The 18,756-nt window shown below is 42.0% G+C and overlaps 1 protein-coding gene across 3 annotated transcripts in view; it reads right to left on the bottom strand.

The window, feature by feature from the left end:
- C8H1orf21 (chromosome 8 C1orf21 homolog) overlaps positions 1-18,756 on the bottom strand; it is a 126,985-nt gene that overhangs the window by 12,062 nt on the left and 96,167 nt on the right. For all 3 annotated transcript variants that reach the window (XM_074833118.1, XM_074833117.1, XM_074833119.1), the window contains one exon: positions 3,182-3,258. In XM_074833118.1, coding sequence (XP_074689219.1) covers positions 3,182-3,258 — 77 coding nt within the window. The remainder of the gene's footprint in view (positions 1-3,181; positions 3,259-18,756) is intronic.

Here is an 18,756-nt window from a genome sequence, read left to right as displayed (position 1 = left end):
ACACTGTGTCAGCATTTGGGTGTGTTTTGCATCGCTAAATTGCAGGGCAATTTTACTGCCCAGCCAAACTTCTGAAGATCATGGCCTGCAAGGGCTTTAGGGCCTCCTGTGGGACTTTTCATGTATACGGCAACAAAATACTTCATTTTTTTCCCCCCCTTTATTTAGTTTCCTTATAAATTATGGTTGGGGTGAATCCCTACAGTATCATCTCATTTTATCAGAAACTGGATCTATGATGTTGCAAAGGCAAGAATATCTTTCTAGTGCTTACCTACCCAGAAAGGGCTGTACTGCCTTAAAGCCCCTCTCTAAGACACCTGATTATGAAGGTGACAGGATTGGCTGCCCCAAACAAACATCTTTTCCCCATCTCAGGTGGAGGTGGGAACCTGAGGGACAGGCAGACAGCTGGGGACAGAAACTCCAACAGCCACTCAAAGGTGAATTGTTCCCTCTCCCGAATTACCAGCTTTAGGTTTTAATGCCACTTCTGAGACCTTCTCTTCTGAACTAAGCCTTCATTTATGTCCAGCATAAGCAAATCATTGTATACATTCATCCTGATAGCAAGTGAAGTATGAATGCTGAGCTTTGTAGGGAAGTGCAGTGTGTTGTTGGGCACTTGGGAGAAGTATTAACTCATTACAGCTGAAAGGATCATGCCGAGGAAGAGGGGACTGGGGTGGGAATTCAGCAAGCTGAATCAACCTTTAGTGTTGGAGAAAATCTCCAAGAGCTGTGTGTCCTTCTAACCATTTGGCCTCACTGTTGACACTGGCACCAGTCTCCCATCCTTCAATTTTTGCATCTTTTTTTTTGTCCCACATTGAGTCCCTGGTGCTTTTCTCCAGTCCCCCATGGGCCCAGGTGCTCCTCCCTGCTGTGGGTCCAGAGGATGCTCCAGCTTCACCTTCCCAGAGGGATGTCGTTATTTCAGGAAGGATGCTCTTACCACCCCTAACATAAATAAAGCAGACACACCCGAGATACCGTCTGCCACGCATCCTCATCTTTGTCTCCTCGTCCTTCCCTTTGTGACTGACCTTCCTGTATTTTAGCTTGCAGGTCCCCCCTGGGGAAGGGCCTGTTGTCTTGTGCCACCAGCAGCGTTTTGCAGACAACAAATAAGTGTATTTTTCAGCCCTCTTCACTAATGCAAAACCATATCGCTAACCCCTCAGCCTCTGAGTGCTGCAGAATTAGTGAAGTGAACAGTCTGCTGGGTGTACTCAGGGAACAGCAAGGTGGGACCAGCCTGGGCTTGCAGGTGTTCCAGGGCGTTGGGCGCAGAGCCCAGCTGTAGCAGGGCACACAGCGGATGTCAGCGGAGCCAGTTTTGAAGATGAGCAAACTGAGCAAGTGTCAGAGGTTGGGGCAGAGTGCAGGGATGAAACCCCATGAAGTTATGGCAGGTACCAGGACTCAGTGTAAAGAGCAAGGACCAACCCCTTGGCCTCTGTCAAAGATCGCCATAAATCTGCTTCTGGCTGTCTATATACACTGGTTTTAGAGTCCAGGGCTCTAGATGTAAAAATCTAAATCCTCCTACAAATGGGAAGAGCCTTCACAATCTTACTTTTATAGTTCACATATTAAAACTCCTTCCACTGTAAATGACCTTATGATTTGGCACATAATCCACGTTTTGTTTTGAAACAACACCTGTTCTACAAGAACGGTCCTACAAGATGCATCTAATCCTCCTTGCAGTCAGAATTGTCATGGTTTTCAGATGATAAACCTTAAAAAAAAATGCACATGGTAACAGATATTTGCTGACTTGGCAATTAGCAACTCAAATGTATGGAGCCACTTTTGTAAACAGAAATCCAGTGGTAGGTTGGGGAAACAGCAGAGGCTTGGGCAAACAGCGGAGATTTTACCCAACAACCTAATGTTACATTTTGTAACCCCTGAGAAGGTTCCTTACTTTTGGAGGATAGCCACATTCACCCCTGCCAATGCAATGTCTTTCAGCTTTTTGGTGAATGAAGGTCAGTTCTGATTTCTGCAGGGACTTTTAAAAATCAGAGTCTGATGAGCCCCCTAACCCCACACAGTAACTCTGCCTTGGATGCACCAGGAGAGATGACCCATCAAAAGAAACAGCCCTTTCTTAGCCCAGGTTGACTACCCTCCTGCTAGAGCATCTTAAACACATCTCTGACCCTGCTGGGAAGGACCAAGCCACAATAATAAAGTACAGCTTTGCTCAAGGGTGATTTTACCTCCAAATCCCCACTGTGAATTTCTTTGCAATTACATCTGAAGCACTCAATTTTTCCTTTTGAAAGGAGGCTGAATTATACTGTCAGTTCATTAGGAAATTACTGAAGTTTCCAGACTTGAAACCACGTACAATGCACTTGATATGCAGCAAGTTTAAGTTAATAAGTGCCCCGAAGGCACAGCATAAAGAGCAGCATTTCCACTATTGTTCAAAACCCAACAGCAAAGCTTTGTCATTTCTTTGTTATGAACCCAATATATGGCTCCATGTAATCTGCTATTTTCAATCCAATTAGTGATTAAAATGTAATGGTTATTTAGATAAGAAATGAGTTACTAATATCAAAAACCAGCTCTGTCACAGGAGTTAAATATTTCATGGCATATGTAATGCTGACTGATCTCAGTCAGGGTACAGCACAGAACTGCAAGCGAAGTATGGAGAAACTCAGCTACAAAAGAACCCTCATTTTAAGAAACAACTTGACCATTTTAAATGGAAGAAGTTTACCATTCCTAATCCCAGGCAGCATAGCTGCTAACCTAAGCCAAGAGCTAGCAAATACTTTCCTGGGAACTTAACCGACAGTATTCAGGAACACTAGGGCATATATGATTTTGTTTATGTGCAAGTTGTACAGAAAGCTGAGAAATAACACAGTATGGTACTTCTATAAGGCATGGTAAGATGCATCTCACATTTTTAAGTCCTGCATCTCTGCCACAGAAAGGAGAGGATGCTGAAGGGATGCCGGCACAGACGCTGCCCAGCTGCACTGCTGGTGTTGGGACACAGGTGACCTTACCTATTTTATTTAAATTAAGTATGGTTTTAGGGCTACTGGAAGCACCAGTTGGTTTTCACTAGGCAATAATTGGGAATCTCACAGATACTGCTTAATCCTGTGTCTATTTGTACTATGACTTTAAAAAAAAAAATTGAACTTACTTTGCTCTGGGTTGATGTACTAATCCTGGGATCTCTTTATTAGATTTAAGTCTTACGTTTGAACTGGCACTTTTTTCCTGAAACACACAACAGAGATACCATCAGTATTTATTAAGCACACAAAGCACAACAGACATTTGTCATCGTGGTGTCACACGCTGCTGCATCCAGGCTCTTCTACCTGTACAACCGAAGGAGAAAAGCTCATAGAAAATGAAATTAAAGGCAACACAGTTGATGCAATGACCCCAGGTGGGCAATTTTTAAATGTCATGGGTTCGGTGGCCTGGGGGATTGCCTCCGGGTCCCAAACGAAATCCATCTAGGACGTGTAGCAATCAAACACTGCACTGGCTAATAACTCTCCAGTGGTCCATGGAAAACGAGGTGTGCAGCTGCGGCTTGGCTCCTTGTAGAGCTGCACTGATAACACGACCAACTGGCACCTTTAACGAAGCAAGGCAAAGCATTGAAAAGGCAGAGCCCCAGAGTCACCCCAGACCTGTAGGTCTGCTCAGAAGAGAGGTGAGAAACATCAGCATCACGTGGAAAATCATGTGGGAGAAAGCACAGATGAAACACGCTGGTGAGAAGAGCAGCAGCGGCAGACCTGACCTGCTCAGCCAGAAAACTGGACATGAGGGCCCAAGGAAGCAAACCAGAATATGTTTACAAGAGAAGAACACAACCGTGTCCTTCGTGGAGAACCAGAGCCATTAAAAACATCTTAAAAAAGAGGTGGGGAGGGAAAAGAGTTTAGTTGAGAGCCAGCATTTCAAGGTAACATCTTGTCCTTGTGCCAAAAGCTTCTGTAAACCAAAGCTTAGTGCAAACACATATCTATTTTCTGCAAAAACCTGGAGAAGGATATGGCCCCTTCCAGATCTTCCCAGCACTGCATGTTAGGGAAAGCTGCTGGTGCAGATGGGAGAGAGCTGAGTCAAATCTTACAGCTCACCCGCTCCACAAATCTGTCTGAATTTCTTAGGCACGTCATGCCCGTGACAATTTAAGAACTGTAAACCCAAGAATTAGTGCTTTTGTGGGTAATTTTGGTGGTTTTGTTTTGTCTTATTTGGTCTTTGAATGTCTGAATCACACAACATGATTTTTAAGAGGGCTACTAAATCACTGAATTAAAAAAAAAAAAAAAAGAGGCTGTCTAGCAGTTAATATTTTAATGAATAATTCTACAAGGGCTGTAAACATCAACTGCCTCAGCATATTTAACACTGTTTAATGCATATCTTCTAATCCTCCTAAACAGAAAACGGTGTCTTGCATGAAAATAACAGCTAGAGAGAAACAAGCTTTTCTTCCAAGCCTTAACAAACATCTCTGTATGTTTGTTACATCTCACCAGCCACCACCAGCCCATAATCCCATGATGTCAAGTCAAAGCAGCAGGAGAGAAAATGAAGCCACTTGGTTTCAAAGCATCTTCTAATTCTAACAGTGTTAACTAAGGATCACTACGGACATGCGTGTTGTGTGTGTGGTGAACATGCATGTACATAGTCATACAACTCATATGAGTTGATATATGACTCATACAACTGTCAAACAAACTCATACAACCATCAAGCAAAATGCAAACAAAGGGACAGGTGTCATGGAGAAGACACCAAAGCCAGAAAGCAGCTAAATCCCAACCTCATGCACCAGGTGAGCATTTATCCTCAAATCTGCTCCACCAGTTAAGTTTGCCACAACGCAGAGGCAGAAACTGGGAACGGTCCACACTGCACCTCTAGGATGGCACCTCGGATGGTCCAGTGGTAGGCATGGTCTGCGCCCGTAGCACCTCCTGCCCACCTGCTGCAACACAAGGTGAATTTTGGGCTACCTTCTGTCTCTGCATACTGTCACCTTGAGGCACAGACCTTTTCCCACCAAAAAACTGCTGTGAATCCATAGTCTCGACTAAAAGGGAAGGAAGGCTCTGATTTACAGTTCCTGCGCCGGGAGCTGTGATAAATCAAGGCAACACAAACCCTGCTTTCCACACCTCCGCCTGTGCTTTGGTGCCAGTGCAGCTCTATCAGTAGCTGGAATCAGCACAAAACCCAGCCTAAAGAAACTTCTGTCACTTAGGAACAAATAGAAAGACACAAGGAAAATACACGTTGCCTTCTCTCTGTGGGTCCTGGAGCAATATTCAGAATATTAATTGACTCTGATGGGAAGATGGAAATAAAATTCCAGTTTACTTGACTTCAGGATTCCAAAATTTACTCTTCCCTCCTATTGTTTCTGATAATTAACACACCTCAATAACCTATTACTTACAATTCTTCTGTTTAATCAGAATATGTCACCTTCTCCATCTGTTGCTCAGCAGGAACGAACAGAAAAAGAGGAGTTAAGAGAAAAATAAAACCCAACCAGGCCTTGAACTGGCTCATTGCTTTGTTTATAGCTATTATTTACAGCAGTGATATTTCGTTACACTGACCAAAATATTGGGTTTGATAAAAATAGATATTCAAAAATAATTCTTCCAAATACAAACAAATAGAATATTTTTTTCCCCATCACTTTGAAGACAAACCGGTTCATCAGAAATAAATAGTTTGGATTTTAATACTGAGCTTATAAAGAAACCTGAAATGCTTTAACGTAGTCAGATTGCTCTTCCAGGCTGACTTGACTTTGGTTGAAGGGTCACTTCTGCCAGCCTAACCTGACAGAAGTGACCCTTATCTAACATTAAAGAAGTTACCATGTGTCAGCAAAACCACAACTCATTTTTAGAGTCCTAATCTGCTGCAAACAGAAATTTAGACGCAAAAATTTTTTTTAATCTATCTCATTTTATAAGGATTATTTAAAGGAGATGCACTAAATGATGTCTCACACAACAAGCTTAAAAGTAAACCCTCGAGGATGCTGTACTTTGATAGTGGCTTTAGCTAGTCTATAGCAAAAAGGTGAATAGTGGACATTTTACTCCTCATTATTTTGCAATTAATCATTATCAAGGTAAAGCTGTCATCCAATCAAGGTGATTTCATTTGATAGATTCGTTAATTATTGTTAATTCCTCCATAAAGGATGCACCATATCAGAATTTCAGGGCATTAACAGATGGTGGTGACTCTGCTGCCAGATGCTATTAACACAGCAACAGCCACTACTGCCATTATAATTAAATATCTGTCAACATTTCCCTTGATGCTTCCCCTCTTACAAACCCACTTCTAGAGACATGTGAACTTCATTTGAAGTATTTTGCTTCTTCATAAGACTGCCACAGATGGACTCAGGTAAGCTGCTAATAGCCCTTCTTCTCAACTCTCTTAACACTCACAGCTTACTAGAGAAGGGCTGATTTTTAAGAGATGCTTCCATAAGTGCTAACATATTTTATGAAGAGACTATACATTGTTTTATGCGTTTTTAATTGATTAAATTGGCCAGGAAAAATGAATTAAAGATGATAGCAGCAATTCTACTACCTAATCTAATGGCTAATTTATTAACTTACAGTCACAGTTTGGTCTTCAATTGTTTTTCCTCTAAAGTTACAATAATTAAACAAATATACAACCAAACAGGGGAAAACCCCCCTAAAACAGTAAAACTTACTGCAAGTAAAACAGGTTTCTTAGTTTCAAGGCTGGTTTTTGTTTAATTTGGAAAAAGCTGAAGTATCCTACTTGTAACTGTATCTGGGAGCCACTGGTGTTTGAAGGTGGCGTGTTCCCCCACATTGGTAAGGCCTCTCCAGGTAGCAATCATGTTTTACTCAATATTGGTAGTTTACAGCTATTCAAATATTTATAAAGTAATATTCCTGATTTATATCAAGATGACACTTTTCTTCAAAGGAGCCCACAGTGCCTTTCAAACTGCTTTCTGGAGCCATGTAATTCATCATTAAAATCATTTAGGGGAAAAATGAAGTATTTATTTTGTTTTTATACCATAAATTAGTCTTTAAAATAATTGTATTTGAAAAGAAGGAAACCAAATGCATCAGTTAGATATGGCATGAAAGATGAGATATAAAATTTCAATATGCCAGCTCAGCACTTTTTACCTCCCTCTGTTACAAGGACCAGCCTCAGGTAATAACTTTTTATATGGACTGTCTTGATGCATCAGGGTGAACAAGGGAGAAGTACTGACCTAGGAGATTTTAGTCAAGTTTCCTTATATGCATACATGAGCATTTATTTTTTGTATTATCATTTGACAGGAAGGGAGCCTCTTTCTTCTTTCTCTAGTCACCTGGAAGCAAAGCCAACTGAAAATGTTATTTAGGGTAACTTTATAACAAAGGGGTAAATCAAACACTGAAAAATCTCAGATGTTGGTCAAAGAAGATTAATTCTTGGATGCAATTTCATCAGAGGAATCACATTATCCCTGCCACAATGTGTATATGCATATACGCTGTGCTGTCCAGAAGTGGGTCTAGGGCACTTGGTGATGAGGCAGGGCACCGATTATGTGCGTTGGAGGGTCCTAACACCGGGACTCCATTCTCCTCCTCCTCTCGGGATCCTGCATATGGTATGAGGGATGATGGAAATCATGGACCCATCTGACAGTGGAGGTGGGTGCCTGCACAGGCTGAGCTTTGGAAACCAGGCTGGAGAGGAGCTCAGTTTGCACACACCGAGCACTGGACAGTGTGTTTCAGATGCACACCAGCTCCAAAATAAACACTGGACCCTAAATCTAGTGCTTAGCAATGAATTTAACCTTCATGGCACACATGCAAAGAGAGACAAAGAAATAGATGCTCATGGTGAGAAGAAACCTGAGAAATACGTTATCATCACAGTCATCAGAAGGACCTTCTATTTTTCCAAAATAAATCTTTCTTAAAAACAACCTTCTACTGGCAACGGTCATGAGAAAAGCCAATATTGGAACAAACTCCCCTGATCTCTCCAGTACACCTCCCAGTTGGCTGCGACTGTGGATGCAGTCGCGTAGACTCCCAAACACACAACTGCAACACAAGTCAACAGGCGCTGACACCGGTCCACTATTGATGCCCATCTTGCCCTGGGCTCCTAGAAAACGTTGTTTGTGATCCATCACAGGAGCTCAGTTTTAAGGAGCACCTTGTAACTGAGGTACCTGAGGCATCAACAATGTTTAGCCTGTCCATTTGACCAAGTGCTGCCATCCTGCCACCTGGAGCACCTTGGTCTTCAGAAAGAGGACTTGAAAACATGGCTGATACTTGTGGATTTGAATAAAGCTTGAGGTCACGTTTCATAATAAAATCTTAGTCTTAAATGGAGTATTTTAATATTACTGCTGTATCAGGGAAGAATTTCCTCAACTAAGCATGAAGGATTTGCCTATGATGCCTTAGCCCTATAAATATCTCCATCCTTGGAGATGTCTAAAAGCTGTCTGGACTCGGTCATAGGCAGCCAGCTCTAGGTGGCCCTGCTTGAGCAGGGGAGTTGGACCAGATGACCTTCAGAGGTCCCTGCCAACCTCATCCAGTCTGTGATTCTGTGATAAAGTATCTTTCTTAATAAATTGGACACTAGGGAAAAAAAAAAAAAATCTTGAGTAGGTTTGTTGAGTTTTATCCCCAAGTAACAGGGGAGAGATTAAAGCCTGAAGACGTCAGGCCCAAATTGTGGCCATTCAGGCATGCAAAGGGAAGGCAGAAGCAGACACATTGCCCGGCATTTATTTTGGAAAAAAAATCAGATTCTGCAAACCCAGCCAACATCACGCAGTGAGTCTGTGCTGATGCCAGGAGTACAACCAAGGTTTGGCAGAGAAAAATCCTGTGCTTTCATCAGAGGTCCATGCTTTTCTCAGATTTGTTCCAGAGGGCAAGCCTCATCCTGAAAGTAGCTGCTTAACAGAGCACCTCCTTCCTGGCTACTACTGGGAAATTTTGCTGTAGCCACTCCAGCTCCTGAAATGCAATATGGAAGAGCAGGATTCAGAAAGGACAAAACAATTAAAAATTACTCAAAATGGGATAAAAACAGTTAAAAAAAGAGAAAGGTGCAAATCCTGAGCAGCTTTCCACAGCCCACCAGACAGGCATCCATATGCTACAATCTGAGAAACTAGATAATGCTGCTTTTAGTGGTTTTTTACCAGTCACACATACACGCACGCATACACCTATGCATCTTGCTCAGCAAGACCTGGCTTAAAGTCAACACGAGTCTTTCAACTGAGTGCAAGGTGGCTTTCAGCCAGGCCTGCAAAACATGAAAGAGAAATGCTTGTTGTGACTGTACAAAATAAATACAATCTACATGGAGATCCTTCACCACACTCAGATAAACCACTAAAGAAGCCAACATAGAAATTCAGGGCAAGGGCGAGTGAGAAGAATGAAATGACACTACAAAGGAATATGGATTACAAGGGAACTGAGTGAATTCGGAGACCAAGAAAAAAGAAAATGGGTATTGGATGAGAACATGCTACAAACTCTGAGAGCGGTTTAAACGGAGACTAATTTACCCCTCCAAGGGGTAAACAAAGCAAACAACTCCCTCGCAGAGTGCGGCACTGGCTGGAGGCAGGGCAACAAACTTGCTCTGTCTGCAGGTTTGGCCCCATTTCAGTCCTTGCCCCGCTGGCGCTCTGATATTGAGCTCCCTCTCCAAGGACATCTAATCTGAGGTTATTTGCCTTCTGTTCAGGTTGTCACCTGGCCTGCTTTTTTCCTCTTGGATCAGCTGTTTGCATACTTGGCTGAAACTAGTGCAGCAACTAATTTGTAGTTGCTTTTTTAAAATGATTTTGAGATGTTAAAAACCGAGGGGGGGCGGGGGGGGAAGATTATTAGTAGAACATGTAACGTGCCCATTACACTCAACTCAAGCTGCAGGATCTCAAAAAAATCTGACCAGAAGTGTAAAGTTGGAAAAAAAAGAAAAAAAAAAAGTAAGGAAGAGGAAAAAGCTCCCTCTGGAAAGAGTTGCAGGACTTCTCCTTCAGCATCTAAATATAGTTCACCCTCAGTCAAAGTTACTGGTCTTTGAACTTCGATGGAGAATGTCATTAAAGAGCATGGGGAAAAAAAAAAAAAAAAAAAAGGAAGGGTCATTCCCACCACTGAGGTGTTTTCAAAGGGCATTAATATTTCTGAAATCTAATGGCTGCAATTTTTTAAACATCCCCATCAACTTTTCAATTCCTTCTCCCTCCCAGTCAATATTAGAAAGTCTGGACTAATTGGTCACAGTAATTCCAATTAATTCTGTTGAGTAACCGAATACCAGGAAGGCTGTGGATGAACTGAAATGTAGACATGGGAGCAGCTGGCATGAAGACAGGAAATTAAGGCAGGTAAACAGATGAAAGTACAAATAAGGAGCATAAATAATAAGTATGACCAATAAATCCTTCAGGGAAACTGTTACCTGCACCTTGCCATCCTGTTCCCTTTCACAGCTCTGCAGTTGTTTCACCCCACATGTTTGATTCCTCTCCTTTCTATACTGCTTGTGACACCAAGGTCCATAAAAATAAAAATGGGTATTTCTATCTCAAAGTTATTTTCTGCAGACAGATTGCTAAATTTCAAGGTGTCCCCTACAGAAAACGAGGAGTGTGATCTCTAAAAAAAACACCTCCATTCTGAAATACAAGGTTTACACTGCCCTAAACCCAGGGTTTTCTGGTTGCTTCAGCCTCTGTAGCACTCCAAAAGGTCAGCCAGGAGAAGAAAATGAACATCAGACATAAATAAAGCCAAAACACCTGTATCCATAGCACTGCATGAAGTTTCATTTCAAATGGGATATTATTTTGCTCCTTCAGCAGGAGTCTTACCTATCCATGAAATAAAACTCCGTGTTTCATAGAGAAAGGGAACAGGAGCAGGAAGCAGAGGAAGGGACACGTCTGCAAGATGTCCAGCAGGAAGCAATTTGTAAAATGAAGTTGAGGAACATCCCCTCTACAAACAACTCTGCAAGAGGCTGAACGCTGTCCCTCAGTTACATACACCAGAAATTAAGGTGACAAAGGATTGATGTTGAGCATGAAGAATACTTGCTTACATCAAAAGATATCCAGAAATACTGCAAATAAAATGCTATGGGCAGAAAGGAGACCTGCTCTGCAACTCTCATTAATATACCAGATCTTTAATGGCTTTGGTACATCAGAATGGTTGAGAGTTTTATCTAGCAAATAAAAAATAGATGGATAGGTTTTTAAAACTGCATTACTGATAACTTACAAGACTAGACTGATTTTTGAGGAAACGTCACAGGTTTTAGGGCACTTGGCAACAGAAAACACAACTAACCTTGCTCTTTTCCAGGTATGTCACTCTTGTGGACTGTATAGCCACCCTGGATAACAAAATCCGGCTCAAAAATTAACCTTCTGCTCATTAAGCCTGTGTCGTCAATTATTCTCTCTCCTGCTTGACAAGCTTTTACAAAAATACAGTTATTTATAGTAAATGCTCTCAATTTTTCATGCACATCTCCTGAAGGCAGTTTTCCGCCAAGAGTAATAACATGGAAAGAGGTGGCATTAAGCATGAAACAACGGTATTGCCTGAAGTCTGTAAAACAGTTACAGCCAGGAATAAATGGTGTAGAGAGTCTCGAGAGTAACTTGGTATGTTACGCAGCCCATCTGCAGCAGGGCATGTATCCATTAGTTTTTGCTTCAAGAAGGCATTTTGCTGGAATGGCTAGCAGGTTATCGCTACTACAATTTTTGCAGAGCTTTTTACTGGGATGGTTTTGAAGAGCTTTATGCCCTTCAAATATAAATGAGAGAACATATCTAGAGAACGAGATGTGCCCTGTTTCATGGCTTTTTAAAATAGCTGGGCCTAAAATTTCAGCAGCCACAGCAATTTCTAAAGCCGGTTTTCTAAACGTAAAACCGAATTTTTTCAGCCTGTTTTTGGAACATGCTCTACACCCACCCTTTGTAAAACCAGTTCCCTGAGAGATGCCTCCACGTCAGGCACACGCAAGCGAAGCCTGCACTCCCAAAACCAAGACTGATGACTCTCCCATGGTCACATACTGCCTTAATACTAAGTTTTGGGTTACATTTTAGGCTGGGCTCACTGAAAAGATGGTGACCATCAAACGGCCACTTTGAGGAGGTGTTAAAAATAACACTTGGTTCCCTCCATCTGCAAAACAACAGCATGTTGATGGTGCCTTCTCTTGTAGAATCTGCAACTATACCGGTCGCTGCCTTTTATCTGCAAATTGCAAGTTTGAGTAGACTATGTTAATTACACATATCTTACTACACCCAGTTAGTTCCATAAAGTGCACTGAGATCCTCCTAGATGTGAGGACAATGAGAGCACCCCATTAACCCAGTCTTAACAGGGAATTTTGCAGGATACACGTAAGATACTTCTTCCCTCTTGTTCAAACCTGAGATTTACAAAGTATGGAACAAGTGACACCAGTGAAAGAAAAAGTCCTTCTAGGTTTGTTGTTTACAATTAAGAGAAGAGGAAAACCAGAACTAATTAGAAGATACAGTGCAAATGAAAAGACACCGTTAAGCCAAACGTAAACACAATAAAATGGAAGCAAGAAATTTTGATTGAGGCAACCCTGAGAAATGAGACGACAGAAAAATGAGAGCAGTGCTACTCATCAATACAAATGTATTTGCAACAGGATGGTTTGGGGCATTCACAGCCTATAGGGATAAGTCTCATGTATAAACCAATAAATAGAACAATATGTCCATGCATCCCACTAACACGCAGGCATTCTCACACCCACTATTCATTCCCACAATGTGTTTCCAGTTCCCACAGGCTGACGTCATGGGAAACACCTCCGACCACGTGGAACATCATACACCACACGCCGTACGCTCGTGCAGATGGACGCTGCTGGCTACCTGCATTTCCCACTTGTGGAGTTGTGCAGCTCACAAAGGGAAAAAAACATATTAATGCCTGTTCCAAAAGGGCAAGAATTCCTACAGTAAGTTCTCATTCTCACAGAACTGTCCAAGGCTCAAATTTTTTGATTTTTTGTAGATTGCAATTTTGTAAATGCCATTGCTGGAACATATTTTCAACGTCTGTATTTTGCTCATCTCAACGCCTGTTTTATTTGCATTAATTCTCAAATTTGCACAAGGCATAAGATTTAAGTCCCAAGAGGATGAACTTACAGTTCTTGCTACATGGCAAATTTCAGTGAGCGTGGGTAAAATATACATTTTAAGGGACATAATAGTTTGAGTATTATTAAATATGACATATGTACTATGAGAAGTATTACAGCTGCAAGAGGAGCTTTAAATCTATGTATTTTGTACCATTTTTTCATTGTTTTGGTTAGCCATTACTTTTGAATAGTAGAACAAATTATTATTATTTCACATAGAATATAGTAGCCTGCTCGCTTACTGAGTTTCCAGTCCATCCTCAGATGTATAAGCACGGGTTTTGTCTAGATTCTCCAAACAAATTTATCTGAGAGTAATACTGAGAAGAGATATCACACGTATCAGAATGAAAGACAATCATAATCGGTTTAAAAATTTTATAAGCTGTTTAAATCAGTAACGGAGGCTGAGTTTTTAAGTGTTTATCTCCTCTAAGTTTCCTTGGAAAAAGAGCAGATAAGTAAGCATGTCTCCTCAGTGTTAGCAAAAAGAGGCACCAGGAAGTAAATACATTCCATCAAGGATGTATAAAAATAGCTTTGATGCTCAAGATGCTGCAGATTAGAGGAAGATATCCAAGCCAATATTGGGTGAAGAACTAACTTAAAATCCAATTACAGGCCTAGAAATACACGTCTAACATCTAAGACGTCCCATATTTAAGAGTCCCCAAACGCCTGTATGCCTGTTATGGCCTTCATCATTCATTCTATTAATGTGTTCATCATCTCACCTTCTCCATCACCTCTTCCCAAAACCACCCCTCATAGGTGGGAGAGGACATAGAAAAGACTCAAAATGAGCTGTGCCCTCCTTTTCCAGAAAGCAGCAAACCTCTCCTCCAGCCAAGCGTCAGTGCATCAGTCCCAGCAGCAGCATGGCCCTAAGACAGGCCAGCGCTGGGACATGGTGTCTGCTCCCTTGGGAGGGACGGGCCACGGAGGGCTCATGTGCCATGCAAGGTCAGGCTGCCCAGGGATGTATCCTTCACTCACCCACAAAACTTCAGTTCAGAACGTGAAATAGCATTGTGAAACACTACAAGATGAGTCTCCTGAAAGTTTCACATGGTATCGACCACCACAAAAGAAGATGTTTCAAAATATCACCTAACTGCATCACCTGAGGGCATGTATCCAAATCCCTTCAACAGACTGCTGTCTAACCTGTTCTCCAAACGCCTGTCCTGCAGGTTCTCTCAACAGCCTTTCATTTTGCCACTTCCTAAAAGTTCAAACCCTTATCCTACTACCCAGCTTAAATCCTTGCCTGATGTCTTCTTGCATCTCTCAGTGGTCACGGAGAAAAACCGACTGTCATGCCTTTTAAAGAGACCTTTTATATATCAGGTGACTTGCATTTCCTTCTGTATTTTTAGGCTAAACAATCAATTCCTTCCATCTTCCATTATAGCTTACGTTTGCTAAACCTCCTATTCTTGTCACTCTGCTCTGGGCTCTTTCCCATCTGCCTACATCTTTCCTGAAGAGCACATTTCCAATTTCGGTCACAGTATTTAAAGCCTTGCTGAAGTCATGTATCACATGTATCGCCGTATTTAAGAACAAGAGAAGCTCCTGTTTTTTAATGCAGTATCTCAAACCAGTGAGGTTAACCTACCATATTCAGAGATGGCATTTCTCTGCCTGCTGCAGCCCTATCTGAGACTCATAAGCAAAGGGACAGAAGCTGCACTTGGCTCTACCAACTATTTTTACTGTTGAGGTTTCCCTAAAAAAGGAAAGCATATTTATTTTGACAAGCAGGTCAGAACACGTATTTGGGGATGAGACAGCCCAATTTCTTCAAAAACAGAGGCAGCTCCCGTTCAAATCTCTCCGACTTCTGCAAGCCGCCCTCTCTGAATGTACTCACTTTGTTATTGTAAATCATTGTCTGCTGTTGAAGTATCGTTAAGTTTTATTACTACATATAGAGGGGACATCTGTAAACTGTGCATTCATACTTCAAAAAAACGAGGTAAATAAATGCTGAAGGAGAAATAAGCTGAGCTCAACTTCTCTAATGGGCACATAAAATTTGTGGTACAGTACTCAAGATCTCTTTCAAGCCAAAAAGCTGGTGGGGATGATCTGTCTTCCTGCCTCAACCACTGCATTATTTAACAAAACAATTATTTGGTGCTAACAGAATTATCAGAAAGTAAAATATCCACGTTCCAAGACTTATAGTCCAACAGGTCTTCCTAAAATTAACAAAAATCATATGCAACAAGCCAAACAGGCATTCTTAAATAATTTTGACTTTGCTATTTCTAATCAAAACTAGCTTTCAAGTCTACAAGTTGATTTCTAGCCATCTGCAGATGCCAAGTTTTAACACACATTTTCTTTTGAAGTCAGGTGAGCGCAAAGGTAAGTACCTCTAAAATTTAACAGGGTTGTCCCATCACAGGAATGTTCAGAAAATGAGGGACTGTTACTACCAAGAGATGCAGCACTGCCAAACGCGACAGCTTTCTGCCTGAGTCAGAAATATACTCCAATGCATGTTCATAGGCATGGTACTTAGAATGAGGAGAAAACTAGAGTTTAAGTATGGAAATACTGCCTCATTTTTCACTGCAGTGTTATAATATTAGCATTCAATTACTTCCCTACACTTAATTAACTCCTTGTTGAATCTTAATGTGATAATGAGAACTTTAATTCAAACCATATACCACATCAATGATCCTAACAGCACAAATAGATTTTATTAAAGTCACCAAAGCCCCATAATCCCTCTGCCTTTTTATAACACTATGAGCCATATAAAAGCACAGCAGCTGCAACAGGCCAAGAATCTTCCCTGATTGCTACTAAGAACATTCACAAATAAAATCTACTCTGAAATCAAAATCAGTAAGCTGTGATTAATATTTCTCACTTGTTCATCTCTCTGGCAAAACAAAGAGCAACAGAGACATGGTGATTGGGGCTCTCTGCAGAGAGTGTGTTCAACCAAAGACCATGTTAGGTCATTTTTTCTGTCAAAACTTTCAACTTTTGAACAACCCCCAGCAGAGACCCATGGTTTGTATTCCTTCCTTGGCCTTTCTCTGGCCCACATTTTGTAAACTGTTAAAAACAGACTAGAGACCTAGCAAGACCTAGACCATCAAGACCTAGAAAGGAGCACACTTGACCTTCAAGCAGGCTTATCAACTCTATCAGGAACACCAACAAATAGATCATACAGCTTTTAGGAAGACAACTGGAAACACCGTGCTTGGCGCTTAGCAGCCAAATCTGACAATGCTTACCCAAAACTTCTCAACCTGAAGGACTGCAAAAGCAGTTTTGAAAAACTGAGGGATGAACTGCGTGTCAGGATCCCTTTTTCCCCTACCAGTGAAATGCAGCACTGCTCTCATTCCCTGACTCTTTATGAAAAGCACAGCCTACCACATCACTGAGGCTATGGGACGTGACGGAGCACGTCCCTAAAGAAGCATGTGCTTAAATTCATTTTTTCCTGATGTAACCTTCAACCTGTTACATCAGTTTATCTGATGTAACCTTCAACCTAGGCACACTTTGCTCCTGGATCTGCAAAGCACTTAAGGGCTCGTTTCACCTCACAGAGGTGCCTAAATCCCCCTTAGGTCAACGGTGCATATGCCCATAATGCTGCTCTCCTGAACCATGGTCTGCACGACTCTTCCAGCAGAAGACCACATGTACTGAAGACTAATTCTGCAGCTATTAAACACCACAACAACAACAAAGGACTTCATGCTGGAAGGACACTTTGTGATGCTGCTATGTACGTTTAAAACAGCTGGGCAAGGCACGCAGGGAAGGAAAGCTGACGGGGAAGACGGGCAAACAACCAGCCACAGGAACAGCATAGAGGCCAACTCAAGAAGCTTGAGCCATGTATAGGCAGAACTGGTAAAATAACCTTCACCAGAGAAAGGAAGGGCAAACAGCAGATGGGGCACCACCAGATTGGGGCACATTTTATGATGTTTAAACCTCACTTAAACCAACAGCGATCAACTGAGTGTAATGAGCAGAAGGAAATACACTCCCTGCAGCCAAGACTCCTCTATCGTTTCTTCTAAATGAAACATGGGCAGCCACACTTGCCCTAAACTTGCAGCTGTAAATAAGTGGGTAGTATCACTGCACCATCCTATTCACGTTCTAGGATCACTAAAGCCTTTCTGTTACTATTTATACAGCTTGCTCCTTTGCCTCAGCAAACACGCCAGCCTCGCCATGCACAGCTCACAGGTGTACTTGCCTCAAACTTGTGAGCTTCTGTGCCTGTGGTCTCTCTTCTCCAGCCCATCTAAGGACTTTCCTGCTGCTCAGACAGTGCCAAGTGAGCACCAAGCTCAGACTGAGAGGGCACACAGCTCTTTCACCCGTCTGCTCACTTCTGAAAGGGCACATTAAGCAATAAACTAGCTGGCCAGCAGGTGCAGAGAATGCTCAGGATGCTGTCACGGCTTATCTGGGAAGACAAACACTTAGATGATTAAGTGGGCTCCTCCTAATCCTCCAATTCAGACTTTAGTTTAAACCCCAAATTCCTGAAACTTAAAATCACTTTCAATTAGTATTAGCCATGCTGTTGCAAGCTTGCCACAAGGGCAGCTTCTGGTGTCCCAGATCCCCCAAAGGGACCCAGGGGACCCGCACAGCCGCCTCCATGGACGTTCAGCACATGCTCTCCTGGACTGATCAGAAACTCTGGTCGACATTAGTAAGGCAATATATGTTCAGAGAATGTTTTTCAATATTGAAAGGTATTTATTTGCCTCTTGGTAGGTCCCTCTCTCATTAAGAGTGCAGTTTCACAGTCAATTCATGACCATTTGACTGAGGTCTGCCCCTGCACTTTTGGTATGCTCCTTCTGCCAGGACTAGAACTTGTCTGGCCCTGTAACGAGTCTTACTGACTCACTGATCTGCCTGAAAAGAGAATTTTACATCTTTTTCCCATGGTTCATTCACAGCAACTGACTCAAATGGCTCTGCAGCCCACTGAGTGCTAAAGCCAAAGCACCAGGGAGATGGCATGGCCAGGGGAAACTTTCCCCCCTTCTTGGTTTCCACTGCAAAGCTCACCTCTTTGGACAGCTGCACACTGTTAGTGTTCCCACTCTTACCTTGTCAGCCTTTATTTACTTATGTATGAATGCTACTGTGAGCAGGAACAAAGATATCTCTATTGTAGTCCATTCATGGCTTTGCATTCACACTACAGCCTTCTCCTTCCTTTTCTCCTCCCCATAAAGTACCTTTGCAGTCTTTCAACTATGCAACTTGTGTCTTTGCGTGATTATAAATAATGCCTGTTGACACAGCTGCGAAGAAGGTTCCAGAGGAGAAACCACAGATATATCAGGAGTAAGTCCTACATCCCAAATGTTCAATAAACTGGACTTCCCAAATGAATTACAGAAGCAAATTTCACAGTGTAATTATCTCGCTGAAAGA

This window comes from Strix aluco, chromosome 8 (genome assembly GCF_031877795.1).
Source record: "Strix aluco isolate bStrAlu1 chromosome 8, bStrAlu1.hap1, whole genome shotgun sequence".
NCBI classification, from domain to species: domain Eukaryota; kingdom Metazoa; phylum Chordata; class Aves; order Strigiformes; family Strigidae; genus Strix; species Strix aluco.
Note: the sequence above shows the minus strand (reverse complement) of the source record. Positions and strands in the feature narration are given on the sequence as shown.